We start from the raw sequence: 17,195 nt of genomic DNA, 5'->3' as shown, positions 1-17,195 counted from the left end.
GGAAAGGGTAGAAGAGGGAGGAGAACAGAAAAGGAGTCAGCGATTAGAGGTGACATGCACTGAGAGGAATGCAAAGTCGGCAGGAAAGGAAGATCAAGACAACTGGAGGAGGAGGAGGAGAGGCGGAGCCAGTGAGGGACGGACAGCAGAGAGCTGCTCAACCTACCATTGACAAGGCTGGTATTACCAGGGACATTTGCACTTGCGGCACCATCGGTAGCTATAGTTGCGATGGGGTGTGAGGAGGGATGGGAGCAGTCTAGCCGTAATAATGAACAAAAGTAGCATGGTTAAGAGCGTCGTTACCACGATTAGTATCTCTCAATATACTGTTGTCAACTGAAAGGCGACTTTAAAAGAATGGCACTGATGGGAAAAACACTGCAACATAAGACAGGTTACACATAATATGGCAGACAAAACAAAGTTGAGGCACGAAACAACACAATGATCAATGGTACAAATTGCTGGCATCAACAGATACCCATAATTTGAGAGAAAAGTCCAATTGCTATGTTCACTACCAATTAAGTAAATAAGAACAGGTGATTCAAAAAATAAACCAACCAAATATACGCATGCGTCCAAATCAAACCTAAGTGCTTCTATCACAACACTCTACAAGCTGTAGGGTATCAGACTACCAGGTTACGAAACCGCAATCAATCTATCCACTCTTGAGGGAATAAGCTGGGGTTACATCACAACCTCCTGATCATCATCTATGTGGATCATGGATGAAATGCATTTCTTTAAATACTTAAAAAGAGCGTCTTTTTAAGTGAAAGATCGCGGTTACTAAAGCGGGGCTCAGGAGGGCAGAGCGGGTTTAGTGGGGTAATAAATGAGCATTACTGCAGATATCCCTGGGTACAGAGATTCATACTCTACCTGCCAGCTGATGGCCATCCTCCAGAGCCTGACCTGTGGCAGTTTGCAGAATTACACACACATAAGGCCAACACATGCTACCCAACCAAAAACAGCACATTTTCATGTGTCAGTCTGAAGCAGCCGCTGGGAAAACAACAGTACACATTCCACCCAAATGCAGTCTCTGATTGGGAGAAAATGAGCAGCATGTTTTTTTTTTGTTTGTTTTTTTTTTGTTTTTTTTAGTGATGAAACTTTCTCTGCTGTACAAAACTCATCGCTTGGGTGTTTAGCAGGGTACTGCTAGGGTTTTCTTAAGACAAATCGCAATGGAACACACTCCTCAATTTGATTAAATTAATTAAATTAAGACTTTTGACTTTTAGAACATTTTTTTTAAATTCCTTATGCCTGTGTCCTGTTTTTATGGGTTACAATCAAAGAATTTCCAACATAGACCTACATTTAAGATTTATGAATTTGAATTGTATATAATGATGCATATCTGTCAGTCATACATAAGTGAAACATAGCAGCTTACTAATAGACTGAATGTGTTATAAATATGCAATAACCAGATTCATTTAAAAATCAATAAATCCAGTTTCAGTCTGATACATTTTAACTAACTGAATATTGCTTGTTCCACAGCTAGCTATATTTTAACCATGTTTATATTTGTTAACGGAGTAAACTGTTTGTTTTTACAGTGACCAGATTTATGCCGATTCTAAGAAATTAGAATGCATGCATTTTTTTTTATATTTAATGATTTAGATGAAATTAGTTCATAATAAACCATTGCATTACTTTTTTGGAGTACATAAATGTTACCTATTTCATTAATGCATGATTGGCAAACATACATCACATTAAGGTTAATTATATTTAATTATTATATTTATTAGAACTATGTAACCAAATGGATGTAAATTAAATTGAAGCCTAAATATGTTTTATACAATAATAGTTGCATATCAGTTACAGGCAGGAATTACATGTTGAGTCCTGTACAAAAGTGTCATGGACAGATGTAATGCAAGCTTTTTCCAAGCTGAGCTTCAGTTACACACCTTTCTTCTCTTTTTTCTCTTCCTCCTCTCCTCCAGCACCGAGCAAGGTGAAGATGATCCCGGTCTGAGAGTTCACTCCGACAGCCGTGACCAGCATTCGACCTGAGCCCTCCATCACATGGGTGCCTGGTGATTCAGTTAACCGTGCAGTAAGTCATGGAGAAACTGCAAATAATAGCAGGCCGCTCTGACCACAGCACAGCTGACACAGTGTGTGATGTCATTCACGGACACTACAGATTGCTGTCTGTCAACATCCATCCCTCATACACACCTGACTGCAATGTTATCAACGGGCCAAGAAGCTAACACAGAGGACTGCTTTGTCACTATTGCCCTTTTCAGTAAATGTTGTGAATTCAAAGTACATGAAAAGTGTGTCATTATATGTATTTAATAGATACATTTAATGAACCATTGGCTAACAGTATCCTAGCATGAAGCTAGTTGCTACTTCAAACACATCAATGACAGTATGACTGTACCGAGTTCCCCATCGAGGGAGAGACGATGCGTCGATAACGCTTTGGGAACGCATTCTGCGTGAGTGCGTCTGAAGCATCCATGTCAACTAGTCCAATGGCGAGAGTGAGCGTCAGGAGTGACGTCACGACCAGGAATTGATAAAAACCCCAACCGGAGCAACCGGTGTTAGCTTTCTGTGCCTCAGCAAGCGATCTGTGTTAAACCTGTCTGTCATATTTACTGTTGTCTTGTTCAAAGTTTATATATCATGGCGAAGCAACTATTCAAACCGTGTGCTTCTCCCTGCCCGCGTTATTTAACGGGTGGGGATACACACGAGCTTTGTGTAGTTTGTTTGGGAGTGGAGCATGCGTTATCAGCCTTCGAGGAGACTGATTGCCCGCATTGTGAGAAGCTTTCGCTTCGCATGCTCCACTCCCGCTTGTCACTCTTTGATGAGAAGAGCGGCGAGCCTCGCGCTCCTCAGGGTGCAGGACCCGCTTCTGCCGAGGCAGAACGGAGAATGCATTCCTGGGGTTCGCAAATGGATCTCTCAGCGGGGTTGGAGACGTGTCCGAGGGCTCTTTCTCCTCCCTTACCTGGGAGATCCATAGCTCAAACTCCGGTGTCGGAAGCCCACCCCGTGGCTTCTTCCGCCCGGGGGGGAGAGCTCATTGCTTCGTTGCTCTAGCTCCGAGGAGTTAGATGTAACGGGCAGTGAAGGTGACACAATCAGGGGGGAAGAGTATTCGCCATCTCTTTCCCCAGCATATGAGGAGTTGGTTGATGTATTAACACGAGCTGTAGATAAGTTACATATATCTTGGCCATCTGATAAACAGAGCGCTCGTCCTAAAAGCAAATTAGACGAGCGTTTTCTGTCTTCTAAAACATCTCCTACATCACGGGGTCTCCCTTTTTTCCCTGATCTTCACAGTGAGCTGTCTAGATCGTGGAATAAGCCATATTCATCGTCTTTTCAGCCCTCAAGTGCGCATTTATTCTGATATAAGAGGGCTGAAAGAAAATAGTTATGAAGCGATGCCCCGGGCGGAACAGACGCTCGCGAGCTATCTTTCCCCTGGTTCAGCGTCATCTATTAAGAACCCGACTTTGCCCACGAAGCCTTTAAAGATCACATCTAATTTAGTGGGTAAAGCTTAAAGATCTATGGCTGCTTTGGTTTCTACAGAAAGACACCTTTGGCTTAATCTTTCAGATATTAAAGATAAAGATAGATCTTTTCTTTTAGACGCTCCCATTTCTCATGAAGGTCTTTTGGGTGATGCTGTGAATGAAGTGGTTGAAAGATTTCAAGAAAATAAAAAGCAATCTGAGGCTTTTAAAAGTTTTCTCCCTCGCCGATCTAATCCTGATGCTGCTGGGTGTGCAAGGCAGCCCCAGCCTTCATGCTCCTCATATCGTGTTTTTCAAAAAGAGAGTGTTGCGTCTCGCGCTCCTCCTCAAAAATCACGGGGACCGAGCCAGCACTCACAGCCGAAGCAATCTAAGCAGAAGCCGGATCTGAGGACCGTTCTTCTCATTAAGAAAGCTTCGGCTCAGAAGAAAAGGTCCTGACGCCAAATGGGTCAGACCTGTGAGGGCAGCCCCAACCGAGACGGTGCGGTGTACACCTCAGTATACGGTGCCCGTCCGGTCTCGATGCTCTCACGGGGCCGTCCTGCCAACCCCGCCACCCTTGGTGCCTCGGGGCGCAGCGGTCTCCAGCGGGTCTCTGGCGCTGTGTCTCTCAGATGCTGCGTCGGGCTCGCTCCCTCTGAGGGGGGTTCAAGAGCAGTTAGCTCCAGTGGTTCCTGTGTTTCGGCTTCAGGTCCCCGCACTAGCTGTTCAAATTACACCAGAGGCCAGCCTCGAGAGGCTGGTTCCCTTAGTAGAATGTCTGACAGAATGGAAAAGTCTGCCGAATATATCTAAATGGGTCCTGCAGATAGTAGAGAAGGGTTACAGAATCCAGTTCGGTTCTCGTCCCCCTCGCTACAACGGGGTGTTGCTCACAGTAGTGCATCCCGAGCAGGCTCTGGTCATGGAGCAAGAAGTGAAATCTCTTTTAGCGAAAAATGCTATAGAGCAGGTGTATCTTCCCGACAGGGCATCGGGTTTTTACAGCCGTTATTTCATTGTTCCAAAAAAGGATGGAGGGCTGCGTCCCATTTTAGATCTTCGTCTGTTGAATCGTACAGTTCAGAAATTAAAATTCAAGATGCTGACACTCAAACAGATCGTGACTCAAATCAGATCCGAGGGCTGGTTCGTCACGATAGACCTAAAAGATGCGTACTTCCATATCTCCATCCTCCCTCAGCACAGGAAGTTCCTAAGGTTTTCTTTCGGGGGCAAAGAATACCAGTATCGGGTACTTCCCTTCGGTCTAGCTCTCTCACCCCGCACATTCACGAAATGCGTAGATGCAGCTCTGGCCCCGCTCAGGCTGCAGGGCATACGTATTCTGAATTACTTGGACGACTGGTTGATTTTAGCGGAATCAGAACAGTTGGCGGTTCGGCATCGAGATGTCGTCCTCGCTCATATGCAGAAGTTGGGTTTGAGGCTCAATACCAAGAAGAGTGTGCTATCTCCATTACAGAGGATCACTTTTCTTGGGGTGGTATGGGATTCGGTCACGATGCGAGCCGCTCTTTCGCCCGCTCGTGTAGCCAACATCCTCACAGCCATATCAGAGCTAAAGCTAGGCCAGTCACGCAAGGTACGTGGCCGAGGCTACGTCTGTACGCCTTTCCCCCTGTTGCTCTGCTCCCAGGAGTTCTGGAGAGAGTCCGCCAGGACGGAGTAAGTCTACTTCTCGTAGCTCCACACTGGCCGAGCCGAATCTGGTTTGCGGACCTGATTCATCTCCTCGACGGTCCTCCCTTGGAGATCCCGATCAGGAAAGACCTTCTATCTCAGGCCGGGGGCACTATATTTCACCCCCGGCCAGAGATTTGGAAGCTTTTGGTGTGGCCTCTAAGGGGGCGCAACTCATAGAGAGTGGTCTCTCAACTGAGGTTGTGGAGACCATTCTTAGCTCCAGAGCTCCAGCTACGAGGAAACTTTATAGACTCAAATGGAATGTTTTTTCTTCTTGGTGTTACCAACATCAGTGTGACCCCGTACACTGCTCTGTTGGCTCAGTTCTTGAGTTTTTACAGGACCGCTTCACTTCTGGTCTATGTCCATCCACCTTAAAGGTTTACGTGGCGGCCATTTCGGCTTTCCATGCCCCAGTGGGTGGTGCACCTCTGGGTCGTGACCCTCTTATCTCTCGTTTCCTTCGTGGCACCTTGAGGCTGAGACCTGCAACTCGTACTAGAGTGCCGGCCTGGGACCTGGCTATAGTTTTAGAAGGCCTTTCTAGGGCTCCTTTTGAACCCCTAGATTCTGTCTCTGAGAAGTTTCTTTCGTTTAAGACTACCTTTCTCCTTGCTATTTCGTCCCTAAAAAGAGTCGGAGACCTTCAGGCTCTCTCGGTTTCTCCCACCTGCCTTGAATTTGCACCTGGGATGGTCAAAGCATTTCTCTACCCTAAGCAGGGATACGTCCCTAAGGTACCGACCATTGTTCCGAGACCTATTGTTCTGCAGGCTTTCTGTCCTCCCCCGTTTGCATCATCGGACCAGGAAAAGTCTAACCTCTTGTGCCCGGTGCGAGCATTGGACACTTATGTTCATCGGACTTCTTCTTTTCGGAAATCCGATCAGCTGTTTGTTTGTTTCGTGTCACCTAAGATAGGTCTTCCTGCCACTAAACAGACACTTAGTAAGTGGATAGTTGGGGCTATCCTCCTTGCCTATGAGTCTTCTGACCTACTGTTCCCTTTGGGGGTCAGAGCTCATTCTACTAGGAGTATGGCGGCCTCTAGAGCCTTATTATCTGGGGCCACTCTTCAGGATGTTTGCGATGCAGCAGGCTGGTCCTCGCCACTCACATTCGTCAGGTTTTATAGCCTAGACCTGGACGCTACTCCCGGGTCTCAGGTTTTTAATTCTTGAGCCGTTGGTTTTTCTGGCTGACACTCAGGCACTTGTAATATGGCGGTTTGGGTATTCTCGTTCCCAAAGCGTTATCGACGCATTGTCTCTTCCTCGATGGGGAACGTCTCGGTTACGTCTGTAACCTCGGTTCCCCGAGAAGGGAACGATACGATGCGTCTCCCTGCCATACTTCCTTCGATCCTGTGATCGACTTGCTTCGGCACTGTCGAAGCTAACACCGGTTGCTCCGGTTGGGGTTTTTATCAATTCCTGGTCGTGACGTCACTCCTGACGCTCACTCTCGCCATTGGACTAGTTGACATGGATGCGTCAGACGCACTCACGCAGAATGCGTTCCCAAAGCGTTATCGACGCATCATCTCGTTCCCTTCTCGGGGGAACCGAGGATACAGACGTAACCGAGACGTTTTGTTTGGTCTTATATCAGAGGTCTTGACCTTACTCACTGTATTAAACCAATAAAATTAATCTTCATTCTGACATACTCTGTTGGACTGATATTCAGTTCACTATAGTAAATGTAGAACTTCAACGTGTATTATGTGCAGAAGTTCACAACATTCAAATAAATATAGTAGTAAAGTGAGTATTCACCAGAGAGAAGCATGGGGTCTTTATCTGCAGATTTGCGCACATGGTCAGATTCCCCTGTCAGAGAACTCTCGTCAATCTTCAGATCATTGCTTTGTATCAAGACCCCATCAGCTGGAAGCAGGTCACCTGAACACAGAAATTCAGCATTAGTTTATGAAAATTCAAAAGGATTAGGGCTGTCAATTTCACATGTAAATTCAGTAGAATTCATAAGAAAAAAAATAATATTAATAATGCTTTTAACCATGCACTCTGATCCATAACAAATACCCTCCTCATTAATCCACATAAGAGCAGCAGTACTGCTTAATGAAAAAAAAAAAAAAAAGAACACAACAGATTTTCAAAAGTACTGTACTCATGGTGTGAAGTGCTTAAAAATAGCAACATGGGACACAACAGCCAAAGATGTATCTCTTGCACAGATACAGTAACTGAAACATTTAACCCTTTTTAGGAAACATTAAACCCTTTGTTCAAATTCACTACCCTTTCGAGTTGTTCGGGATGAAAACATCCACTCAATTAAACCGCTGTAAAAATGTATCAGATTCATTTTTTTTTCTTTTTTTTTTGCATAAATCTGTTAATCAACCTCAGTCCTGATCAAAACTACCAAATGTTTTTAAAAAATCCAAGATTTTAACTCTTTAATTGTCAAGTTCATAAATGATGTCACTGATTTGGGGGAAAAACACACAAAATGACTTATTTTCAATATAAAAGTAATTGTGGCTGGATTTTTTTTTTACTTTTTATAACAGTCTTGGGCATGTCAAAGATTAGTAGCAACATTGGCTTTGATGCATTTTTAGTTTTTGTGCAACAGTAGATTTAATTTTTTTCTCCCTAATTTGTTGTTAGTGGCTGTTTTTGCCCCATTGACTTCCATTATAACGACATTTTTTGATTGCAAAGCCATGACACCATGTAATCATGCATTCTTGATTGTTTGTGGTTTTCCCTTTTGGGAAGAGGTAAAATTTGTTAATTTTACAGTTGATCACTAGGTGGGACCATTAACCCTTTAGATAGGCCTGTGCAAAAAAAGGCTTAGTTTCTGGCTTGTATATGGAGTTATATGGAGTATAACAGCAAATTATAGTGTTTGTGTGTGTGTGAGATTCTTGATTGTTGGTGGTTTTCCCTGTTGGGAAGAGGTAACGTTTGTTATTTTTACAGTTGATCACTAGGTGGGACCATTAACCATTTAGATAGGCCTGTGCAAAAAAAGCTTAGTTTCTGACTTGTATATGAAGCTATATGGAGTATAACAGCATATTATATTGAGTGTGTATGTGTGAGAAAGAGAGAGAGAGTGTGTGTGAGAGAGACCTTTGTGCACTTACATTAATGTATTTCAGAAAATCACAATGTACACCTCAACTCTTAGAACTACATGGAGTAAACAAAAGTGTATTTATGCACCTGCTGCCTTTTAATGGTGGTGAAAGTATTCGGTTGTTAAGTGATGACGTAAGAAGCGCTGTTTCCGGGTCTAGGCCTCAACTCGCTTCACTTGAGAATATGACCTCAGCAGCCATTTATGAGCACTGTTTATTCATATTGATAATTTAAGTTAAACGCTTTCAAACTTACGATATACACTACAGTCTCCGTGCTCACAGCGTCCCAAACACAAATAATTTTTATATATTTTTTTAATATTTATATTTTCATTGTCTGGCTATCTGGTACTTCGGTATGGAGTTAAAGGTTAATATTATAACTTTTTCGTTAGTATTCTATCACATTGTGAGTTTATATTAGCACCTTTTGTTGTTTTCTCGTGGTAACTGATACAGCGTTTGGACACGGAAGTGCTGCTACGTGACGTCAGACTTAACAAGCAAATAGACTAAACAAAAGCAAAGTACGTGGATTTAAACACTTGCATGCCATCATGCTGGATATTTAATGGTGAGAAGAGCAGCAAGCAACACGAGAAAGGGCTTGACTTGTACCAACGTTTTAGAAATGATTATGTAGCGTGACCCCTCCAGCGAGCTGCAGCTTATTTGAAGTTGGTATTGCATTTTGGTTCATAATACATTATGTTCATAAATTTGATGCGAAGTAGATTTTTTTTACAGGATTTTAAGGTTTTAAACTGGCTTTACCATCAAGAAAAGAGGAGCATTTCAAATATAGGCCATCTGTACTTTTCACCATCAAAAAGAAGCAGGTGCATAAACACACTCCATGTAGTTCTGAGAGCATGAGGTGCATATTTAAATTTTTTCAGATACTGTACATCAAGGTAAGTGCACAAAGGTCTCTCTCACACTCTCTCTTTCTCTCTCTCTCTATCACACACACACACACACACACACACACACACACACACACACACTATAATTGGCTATTATACTCCATATAACTCCATACAAGCCAGAAACTAAGCCTTTTTTTGCACAGGCCTATCTAAAGGGTTAATGGTCCCACCTAGTGATCAACTGTAAAAAATAACAAATGTTACCTCTTCCCAACAGGGAAAACCACCAACAATCAAGAATCTCACACACACACAAACACTATAATTTGCTGTTATACTCCATATAACTCCATATACAAGCCAGAAACCAAGCCTTTTTTTGCACAGGCCTATTTAAAGGGTTAATGGTCCCACCTAGTGATCAACTGTAAAAACATTTTTTTTACCTCTTCCCAAAAGTGAAAACCACAAACAATCAAGAATGCATGATTATATGGTGTCATGGCTTTGCAATCAAAAAATGTCGTTATAATGGAAGTCAATGGGGCAAAAACAGCCACCAACAACAAATTAGGGAGAAAAAATTTAAATCTAATGCTGCACAAAAACTAACAATGCATCAAAGCCAATCTTGTTACTAATCTTTGACATGCTCAAGACTGTGATAAAAGGTTAAAAAAATCCAGTCCACAATCACTTTTTATATTGATATTCCCAAATCAGTGACATCATTTATGAACTTGGTAATTAAAAAGTTAAAATCTTGGAATTTAAAAAAAAAATTGGTAGTTTTGATCAGGACTGAGGTTGATTAATAGATTTATGGAAAAAAAAATTGAAAAAAATATTTATCTGATACATTTTTACAGCAGTTTAATTTAGTGGATGTTTTCATCCATGAACATCCCGAAAGGGTAGCGAATTTGCCCACAGTGTACCGTTGAATTTTGAAAAATTTCAAAACATTTTCCCAAAATATGGGTCAAAATAAGATTTGTCACCAAAAATCATTCCATTAGCTCAAACACAGAGAAAGTTGTGGCTTTACCCCCTAGTGGACGAAAACGTCCCCAACAATGCACAAGGGTTAAAAAATGATGCAGAAGGGGTCTGTGTGGCATGCTCTTCATCAGACAGACTGACTGATTGGTACAGTAACTCAGTTACAGACTAATGTTGATATAAATGACAAAACTAATAATATATAGATTTTTAAAGCCACTTGTTTTATATTCAGTGATTTACTTGTCAGTCACAACAATGTCTTTAAATGATCTCCTATTTATATTGGCACAGTGATGAACTGTGGGACATTTAAGCAGCTGTTAACAGGCTAAACAGCTTTATGTTAACAGCTGACACTGAACAACAGGACTAAAGAACCCTGAGGAATCAAATGTCTTAAAGTTTTTTATCAAACTGTAAATGTATTTTGCCTATTAGTGTCAGGGTTAGTTTAGGGAGATCATGTACATGACATTCAAAGCCTATACCTATAACAAGTACACTTGTCTTTCTTCAGCAACTCCGAAATTAAGCATATGATCTAACATCAATAGCAGAAAAAGCAATAATGGAGAACACAGATTTTTAAATACTGGGAAAGTAATCAGTGGTAAACAGAAACAGGTGTGGGGCTAAGTAATTAACTAAACAAGAAAAGGAACATGAGCAAATTAGGAAATTCAGAAAGAACAGAAGTCCATAACTGTGACAGTTTGCCACCTCCCGGAACAGTGCGTCCCCACACCGACATAAATAGTCCAGCAGAGGGAGGTTAGGGGTTCAGGAGGCAAGGGGCAGGCAATAGAGAGGGAGCATAGACCATAGTGCCAGGGTCGAGTGGATGGAGGGAGGAACCAGGGAGGAGCCCGAAGCAGGAGGAGCCAGATGGAGCTCCAGAGGCTAGCCAGGATGGTGACCCACGGTGGAGTCAAAGGTGGGAGGAGCCATGGTGGAGTAAGAGACTGCACCAATGGATGAGGAGCCCAAGATGGAGCCGAGCAGACATAGAGCCAGGGCAGCGCTGAAGGCACAGGCAACCAAGGTGGAGGTGGGGCTCCAGAAGACCACTGCGGAGCCGGAGCGACTTAGGATGGAGGTGGAGCTGGAGGGAAGGAGGAGCCTGACAGAGACTGAGGGATGGAGTGACGAGGCAAAGCCAGAGGACTGGAGTCTAGAGGCAGCGGATGGTCGATGACTGACCAAGGCAGAGCCGGAGGGACGAGGGAGCACAGTGGAGCTGGTGGGATGACGGGCCATGGTGGAGATGAGCGAGATAAGTGCCAAGATGGAGCCAATGGGTTGGAGGACCGAGGTGGAGTCCAGGGCTCGGAGGCTGTAGGCGGAGACGGGATCCTCACGCCAAGGCGGAGCTGGAGACTGGAAGTCCCGAGACGAATAAGAGCGCCCAGATGGCGCTGACTGAGGGTAAGCTGAGGGACTGACCAGCGGAGATAGGGTTGAGGAACTGGCTGGTTTGAGAGGAGGTGGGAGAGGGAGGCTGGGAGGGAACACAGAACGACTTGGGCTGGGCGGAACCAATGGAGACACAGGAGATTCAGGGCTGGGCGGAACCGATGGAGACACAGGAGATTCAGGACTGGGTGGAACCAATGGAGACGCAGGAGATCTGGGACTGGGCAAGAACCAGCAGAGGCACAGGAGAATCAGGACTGGGCAGAACCAGCGGAGACACAGGAGAATTGGGTAATGCCTCCTCAAACAAATCTATTAAATCCCTCTGGAAAATGTCCAGTGACCACTTGCAGCTCACCCTCAGTGGCAGGAGTGTCGGTGGGGCTTCCCTCCAAGCCCTCGATCTCCACCAAAACTCCCTTAGGAACGGACGATGTTGTTATCGTTGCTCATGCACTTGGTCAGACAATGCTGGAGGCTCAGGTTCCATGGCAACGATCGGCTCAGTCGTGGCGGGCTCAGACTCTCCGTCTGCAGTGGGCTCAGGCAGTAATTCTGTGCCGCGGGATGATGAATGGCTGGTCTCTGGTTCAGAAGTGGGGCTGGAGATATCCTCCTCAGTGGGGCAGACGATGAACGGTGATCCTTTATTCTCCAGCACCCACTCCACGAAATCGGTGAAATCCTCTTTGGGACCATTTTGGGATGTGCCTTACACTGCTTGCTCAGACTAGTGTAATAAAAAACACAGAGCGAGCAGTCTGGGAAGTGGGTAAGACATGTCAGATCAATAAAGTCCTTGGTGTGGTCCTCCAGCGAACGGTCCAACTGCTCCAGGCATAGTAAAGCCATACCGGGAGAGGGGAAAAACAAAACAAAAAAAGAAAGAAAAACGCCGCTAACTTACTCACTTTAGGGTCCGCTATTCTGTCACACAGTATTTTTTAAATACTGAGAACGTAATCAGTGGGAAACAGAAACAGGTGTGGGGATAATTAATTAACTAAACAAGAAAAGGAACATGACCAAATAAGGACACTCAGTAAGAACTGAAATCCATAACTGTGACATATTGCTGTCTCCAAAGAATTCCAAAGTTGATCCTCCAAGATGGCATATGTCAAGCATTTCACGACAGAATCTTTCTCCAGTTTTTCTGAGTTTACAGCCCTAACTAAGTCTATATGAAAATGACAAGGCCTGCAGTATGTTGTGCTCAATAAGCCAACTCTATATTGTAGGTGATCCCCAGGGTTCAGTATTTGGCCCTTCTGTTGTTTTATCTATCAAGAGAAAGTAATTTTGTTCAGAGATAATTTTGCTTTCATTTTACATCTTTGCAAAGCAACATATCAACTCCCACACATATTCAAAAATAATGGTAAGCCTGGGACTGCTAACCATCACTGTACTAGTCAAGGAGTTGGAACCCCTCTTCCAGCCTGCCAAGCACTCTCAACCACAGCATCACTCCGTCACTGTCAGCAGATACATTATCTGCTTCCCACTTCTTCAGGAAATCCGAAAATAACAACCGGAACCTCTCCAACACTGCAGAACCAGCACAGCCCTTCAGTTTGATAAAATCTCTATACTACAGAGTGTTGATCAGCTTATTCAACCCTCATAATCAAACTGTGATTAATGACACAGATCAGTCTTGCTTCATCCCACAGCAATGATGTCCAGTCATGTGTAAAAGCTCTCTTGATAACGGACTACTTAAATACATATGGATGAACCTTCAATTGTGAGTCTTGAAAAATGTCATTCTTAAAACTACATTTCACCTATGTTAATGCGTATTATAGATTTACACACGAAACATGTCCATGGACTTCTTAAAATCAGGATTTAAGGATAATGTGCATATTGTAGATATTGTAACTGGTAAATATTTCTTAGAATATTTTAACCATTTTTCATTACATTTATATCTTCAATAAATCACTTTATATTGTTCGGTAGTGTGACATTAATTTTAGTACACATATTTCATGTACTGTAGTCTCTCAATTAATATGAGCTCATAAAAGCTGCATGAATTATATGATTTTTTTATATATATATATATATACCACAGAAAGTATCAACTTTTCAAAAATACTTGATGTCAATCATCTTATTTATTACTTTTGTCTAAAAATAAATAAATAAATAAAAACATTCATTTGTTATATTTACAAATACCTAAATACTATGTCTATTACAGAAGTGTTAAGTACAGTTCCCCCATATTATAAATGTATTGTATTGAAGTTAAAAATCTAGATAATGAATAAAATAACCCTTCAACACAACTGAAAAAGTAATTAAAGGGACACAGTATAATATTAAAGGCATAGGAATTTAGAATGAATATAATTTTCTTAATTAAAAAAAAATCACTGTATATATACTGCAATGTATATACTGTACTTCAGTTACTTCAGTCATGACAGTACTTGGGAAAGTTTTAACATTTTAATAATAGATATGACTTTAATTAATAGATATGACAATGTTAATGCAGTTGGTTGTTGATATATTCATACTAGTGCTGTGTGAATAGGCCTGCATAAATCCTGTAGCAGATCTAGACAGGCGGAGCTATGGGAGATGGAGGGTTTCAGAGGAACTCTGATAGTGTTTTGCAGGACCAACTCAGGCCCTGTTTACACTTGATGTATTTTTGTCAATCCGATCACATATGGACAACATTTGGACAAACTCAGACATTTTGAGTTTGTCCACTTTTAGCCACTTCCCGAGGTACAGTAGTTGAAAATTATTTATTTCCTAGTGTAAACACTCATGTGGTTGAATGCATTTGAACAGCTGCTAAAGGCCTCCTCCTCTTTGCCTACTGACCTAATTTCCTAAACATAACAAGACATGTTATTGAAGAATGTTAGCCAGACAGAATACAATATAAACTCGACCGGCTGAAGTTTGGTTTGAAGGTGAAAAAAAATTAAAGTACAATGTTTTCTTACCAGTCGTAAATCTAACATAAATCCACACTGTTCACATAGTTTTGTAAGTATCAGACTAGAAATCCAGAAATGAAAGCTGCTACTGTCCATATAATTTTCCTTTGTCTCCTTTCAAGTTTGTGCGTAAATGGGGCAGTCGTGCCCTAATGGTTAGAGAATTGTTACCCGAAGGTTACGGGTTCGAGTCCCAGGTCCGGCAGGAATTGTCGGTGGGAGGAGTGAATGTACAGCACTCTCTTCCACCTTCAATAACATAAATAAGGTGAGACCATTTAGCAGGTCACCGAACCCCCAACTACTCCCCGGGTGCTGCAACATATGACTGCCCATTGCTCTGGGTCTGTGTTTGTGTGTTCACTGCTGTGTGTTTGCACTTGGATGGTAGAAATGCAGAGCACAGATCCAGAGTAATTGTCACCATACTTGGCCACAAAGCCAACACATGCACCCACCCATAGACTCTCCCCTCAAAGAAATCAGGAAAATGGTCAAACGTGGACAAAAGAGATGGATTAAAACAGCAAATTTAAAAAGGTTTCCCTCGTCTGCTTATGATCTGATCGACCAAGACACATCTTAATACCAGGTGTAAACAGGGCCTTATTGCCTATAATAAACCAAAATATTTTAATGTTGAGCCAGCAATGTCACTGGCTGCAGAATCAGTAGAGGCCAATCAGCTTGTGCCATGTTGTGCTATGTGACTGCTTGCGGTCTGCATGTAAAGCCTGTGCCATACAATTATAAATACAAGGAAGATACATTTAAAATAAATAAATGCGGACACATACCATACTTGACTTGTGCAATATCACCAGTGACAATATCTGACACAGGAAGTTGGATGACCTGCCCTCCACGCACCACCTGGAATCTCTGTTCCTGTTCGATGCGGCTTTGTAAACCCCTGAACTGTTTCTCTTTGCTCCAGTCATTGAAGGCTGTGACCAGAACAACACAGACCACTGAAAGTAAGATAGCAGCCCCCTCAATCCAACCAGCCTCTGCTTCCCCTTCGTCCTCCGCACCCGCATTCGCCGTCCCACAGGCTGCAGAAAGAGAAAGACCAGATTTAAACATACTGGTGGAAACACACATTTTACAAATCCTACTAACCACCAAAAACAGGAGTCAGAAGAAAGGCATACGATTCTGGTACTCTATTAAAATCAACAAAGTAAAAGTTAATAATTTCCAAACCAGAATAATTGTTAAAATGTGTTTGTGCTGATATTTCTGCAAAACCACATTACAGTATCGCTCCTCATGTCACGTCTCAGCTTATCTTTGCACTGTATATGACATGGAAAGCTACAGGATACTGGAACCATTTCTAAACAAAATTCATGTACAGATCTGAAACAAGATTGCAAACAGGTACAGACATATATATATATATATACAAGCTTGATATTTTTGGCTTAAACCATTCGGTTTATGGGGACACGGGAAGTAGATATAATTGTTAATGATATTTAATTTAGTTAAACTGAAACTTAGAAGCCACTTTTTCATATTCATTAAAGTATTTTCATTTGGATTGAATCACACTCTTGCAGAATATTGCACAAACACAATGATTCATAATTGTGATTACTGCAAATGCATTGAGAGTATTTTATATAATAGCAGAATGATGTTAGATACACACTGGCAAAGATTCCGACAAATCTCATACAGCATATGAACTGTGTAACATTTTCATGGCTAAATAACTACAAACCTGACAGAAATGCATCTAGTGGTAAAACTCTATCTGTATTATCATTTGCACACATTTTGGTTGTGTCCTATTATTTCCTGCTGGAGTGATTAGTGTGAGAGTTACAGTAACTCCACTGGGAGTTTGTCTACAGAGGTCAGTCCTGCTCTAGATGTGGAGGATACAGCAGCAGACTGTAAGCACAGGAACACTCTGATTGCTGGAAAGCTCTTTATTTGCATCAAATAAAGGTCAAATGGACACACTGTCCACTGTCACAATGACACAGCCACTGCTGAATACACCAGGACACACAAAATACCATCCGATTCAGGAATACGGTGGAGCTCATGTTAAGCTGTGTCCATAGGCTCGTCAAAAAATTGTTGTTTTCCTTTGTCTCTTCTTCCTTTTTGGTTTCATCGTCAGGTTTTCTCTTGTGTGTTGTCTTCTCACCGGGTTTTGTTACACCTTTTATGTCGCCACATAGCTCCACCGGCGTCCAACGACGTAACTCCAGCAGGGCAGCTAGCTGTCTCTTCGTTTCTGTCACTAGCGTGCAAGCGCAAGGCAACACTGTGTGCATTAGGGATGCGCGGGTTCCGCGGGTAAAGAAGTTGTCACTTTATTTGCGGGGCGGGTTGGGACTGGTCATGAAAAAAAAAAAATCCATATATGTTGTAGTGTTGGGCGATATCGTAATTTTTCAAATCAGATCAGATCGACGATACACGATATTATCGTGCATGGGTGGAGCAAGAGAGAGACTCTTTGTTGTCATAGCAGAACTATTTGGTGTTTTAAACCTCAAAGGTGCTTGAGAGAGATCCTATGGAGTCACCAATAATCGAAACAAATACTTTCAAACAT

General features: G+C 42.5%; 3 protein-coding genes across 10 annotated transcripts in view; 1 reads left to right on the top strand and 2 right to left on the bottom strand.

Moving 5' to 3' along the window:
- LOC132119151 (synapsin-2-like) overlaps window positions 1–17,195 on the bottom strand; it is a 511,637-nt gene that overhangs the window by 333,930 nt on the left and 160,512 nt on the right. The window lies entirely within an intron of this gene.
- Window positions 1–17,195, top strand: part of LOC132119156 (metalloproteinase inhibitor 3-like) — a 386,564-nt gene that overhangs the window by 257,286 nt on the left and 112,083 nt on the right. The gene's annotated exons all lie outside the window — the stretch shown is intronic.
- The window catches only part of LOC132119150 (plasma membrane calcium-transporting ATPase 2), a 111,334-nt gene that overhangs the window by 38,519 nt on the left and 55,620 nt on the right, over window positions 1–17,195 (bottom strand). For 4 of the 8 annotated variants that reach the window (XM_059528907.1, XM_059528899.1, XM_059528905.1 and 1 more), the window contains exons 4-8: window positions 15,415–15,672; window positions 7,016–7,141; window positions 1,947–2,072; window positions 892–924; window positions 167–259 (exon numbers count right to left, since the gene is read on the bottom strand). In XM_059528907.1, coding sequence (XP_059384890.1) covers window positions 167–259; window positions 892–924; window positions 1,947–2,072; window positions 7,016–7,141; window positions 15,415–15,672 — 636 coding nt within the window. The remainder of the gene's footprint in view (window positions 1–166; window positions 260–891; window positions 925–1,946; window positions 2,073–7,015; window positions 7,142–15,414; window positions 15,673–17,195) is intronic. The other 4 variants (XM_059528904.1, XM_059528906.1, XM_059528902.1 and 1 more) reach the window with 3 other exon arrangements.

This window comes from Carassius carassius, chromosome 38 (assembly GCF_963082965.1).
Source record: "Carassius carassius chromosome 38, fCarCar2.1, whole genome shotgun sequence".
Taxonomy (NCBI): Eukaryota; Metazoa; Chordata; class Actinopteri; order Cypriniformes; family Cyprinidae; genus Carassius; species Carassius carassius.
This window is presented reverse-complemented; position numbering and strand designations above follow the sequence as displayed.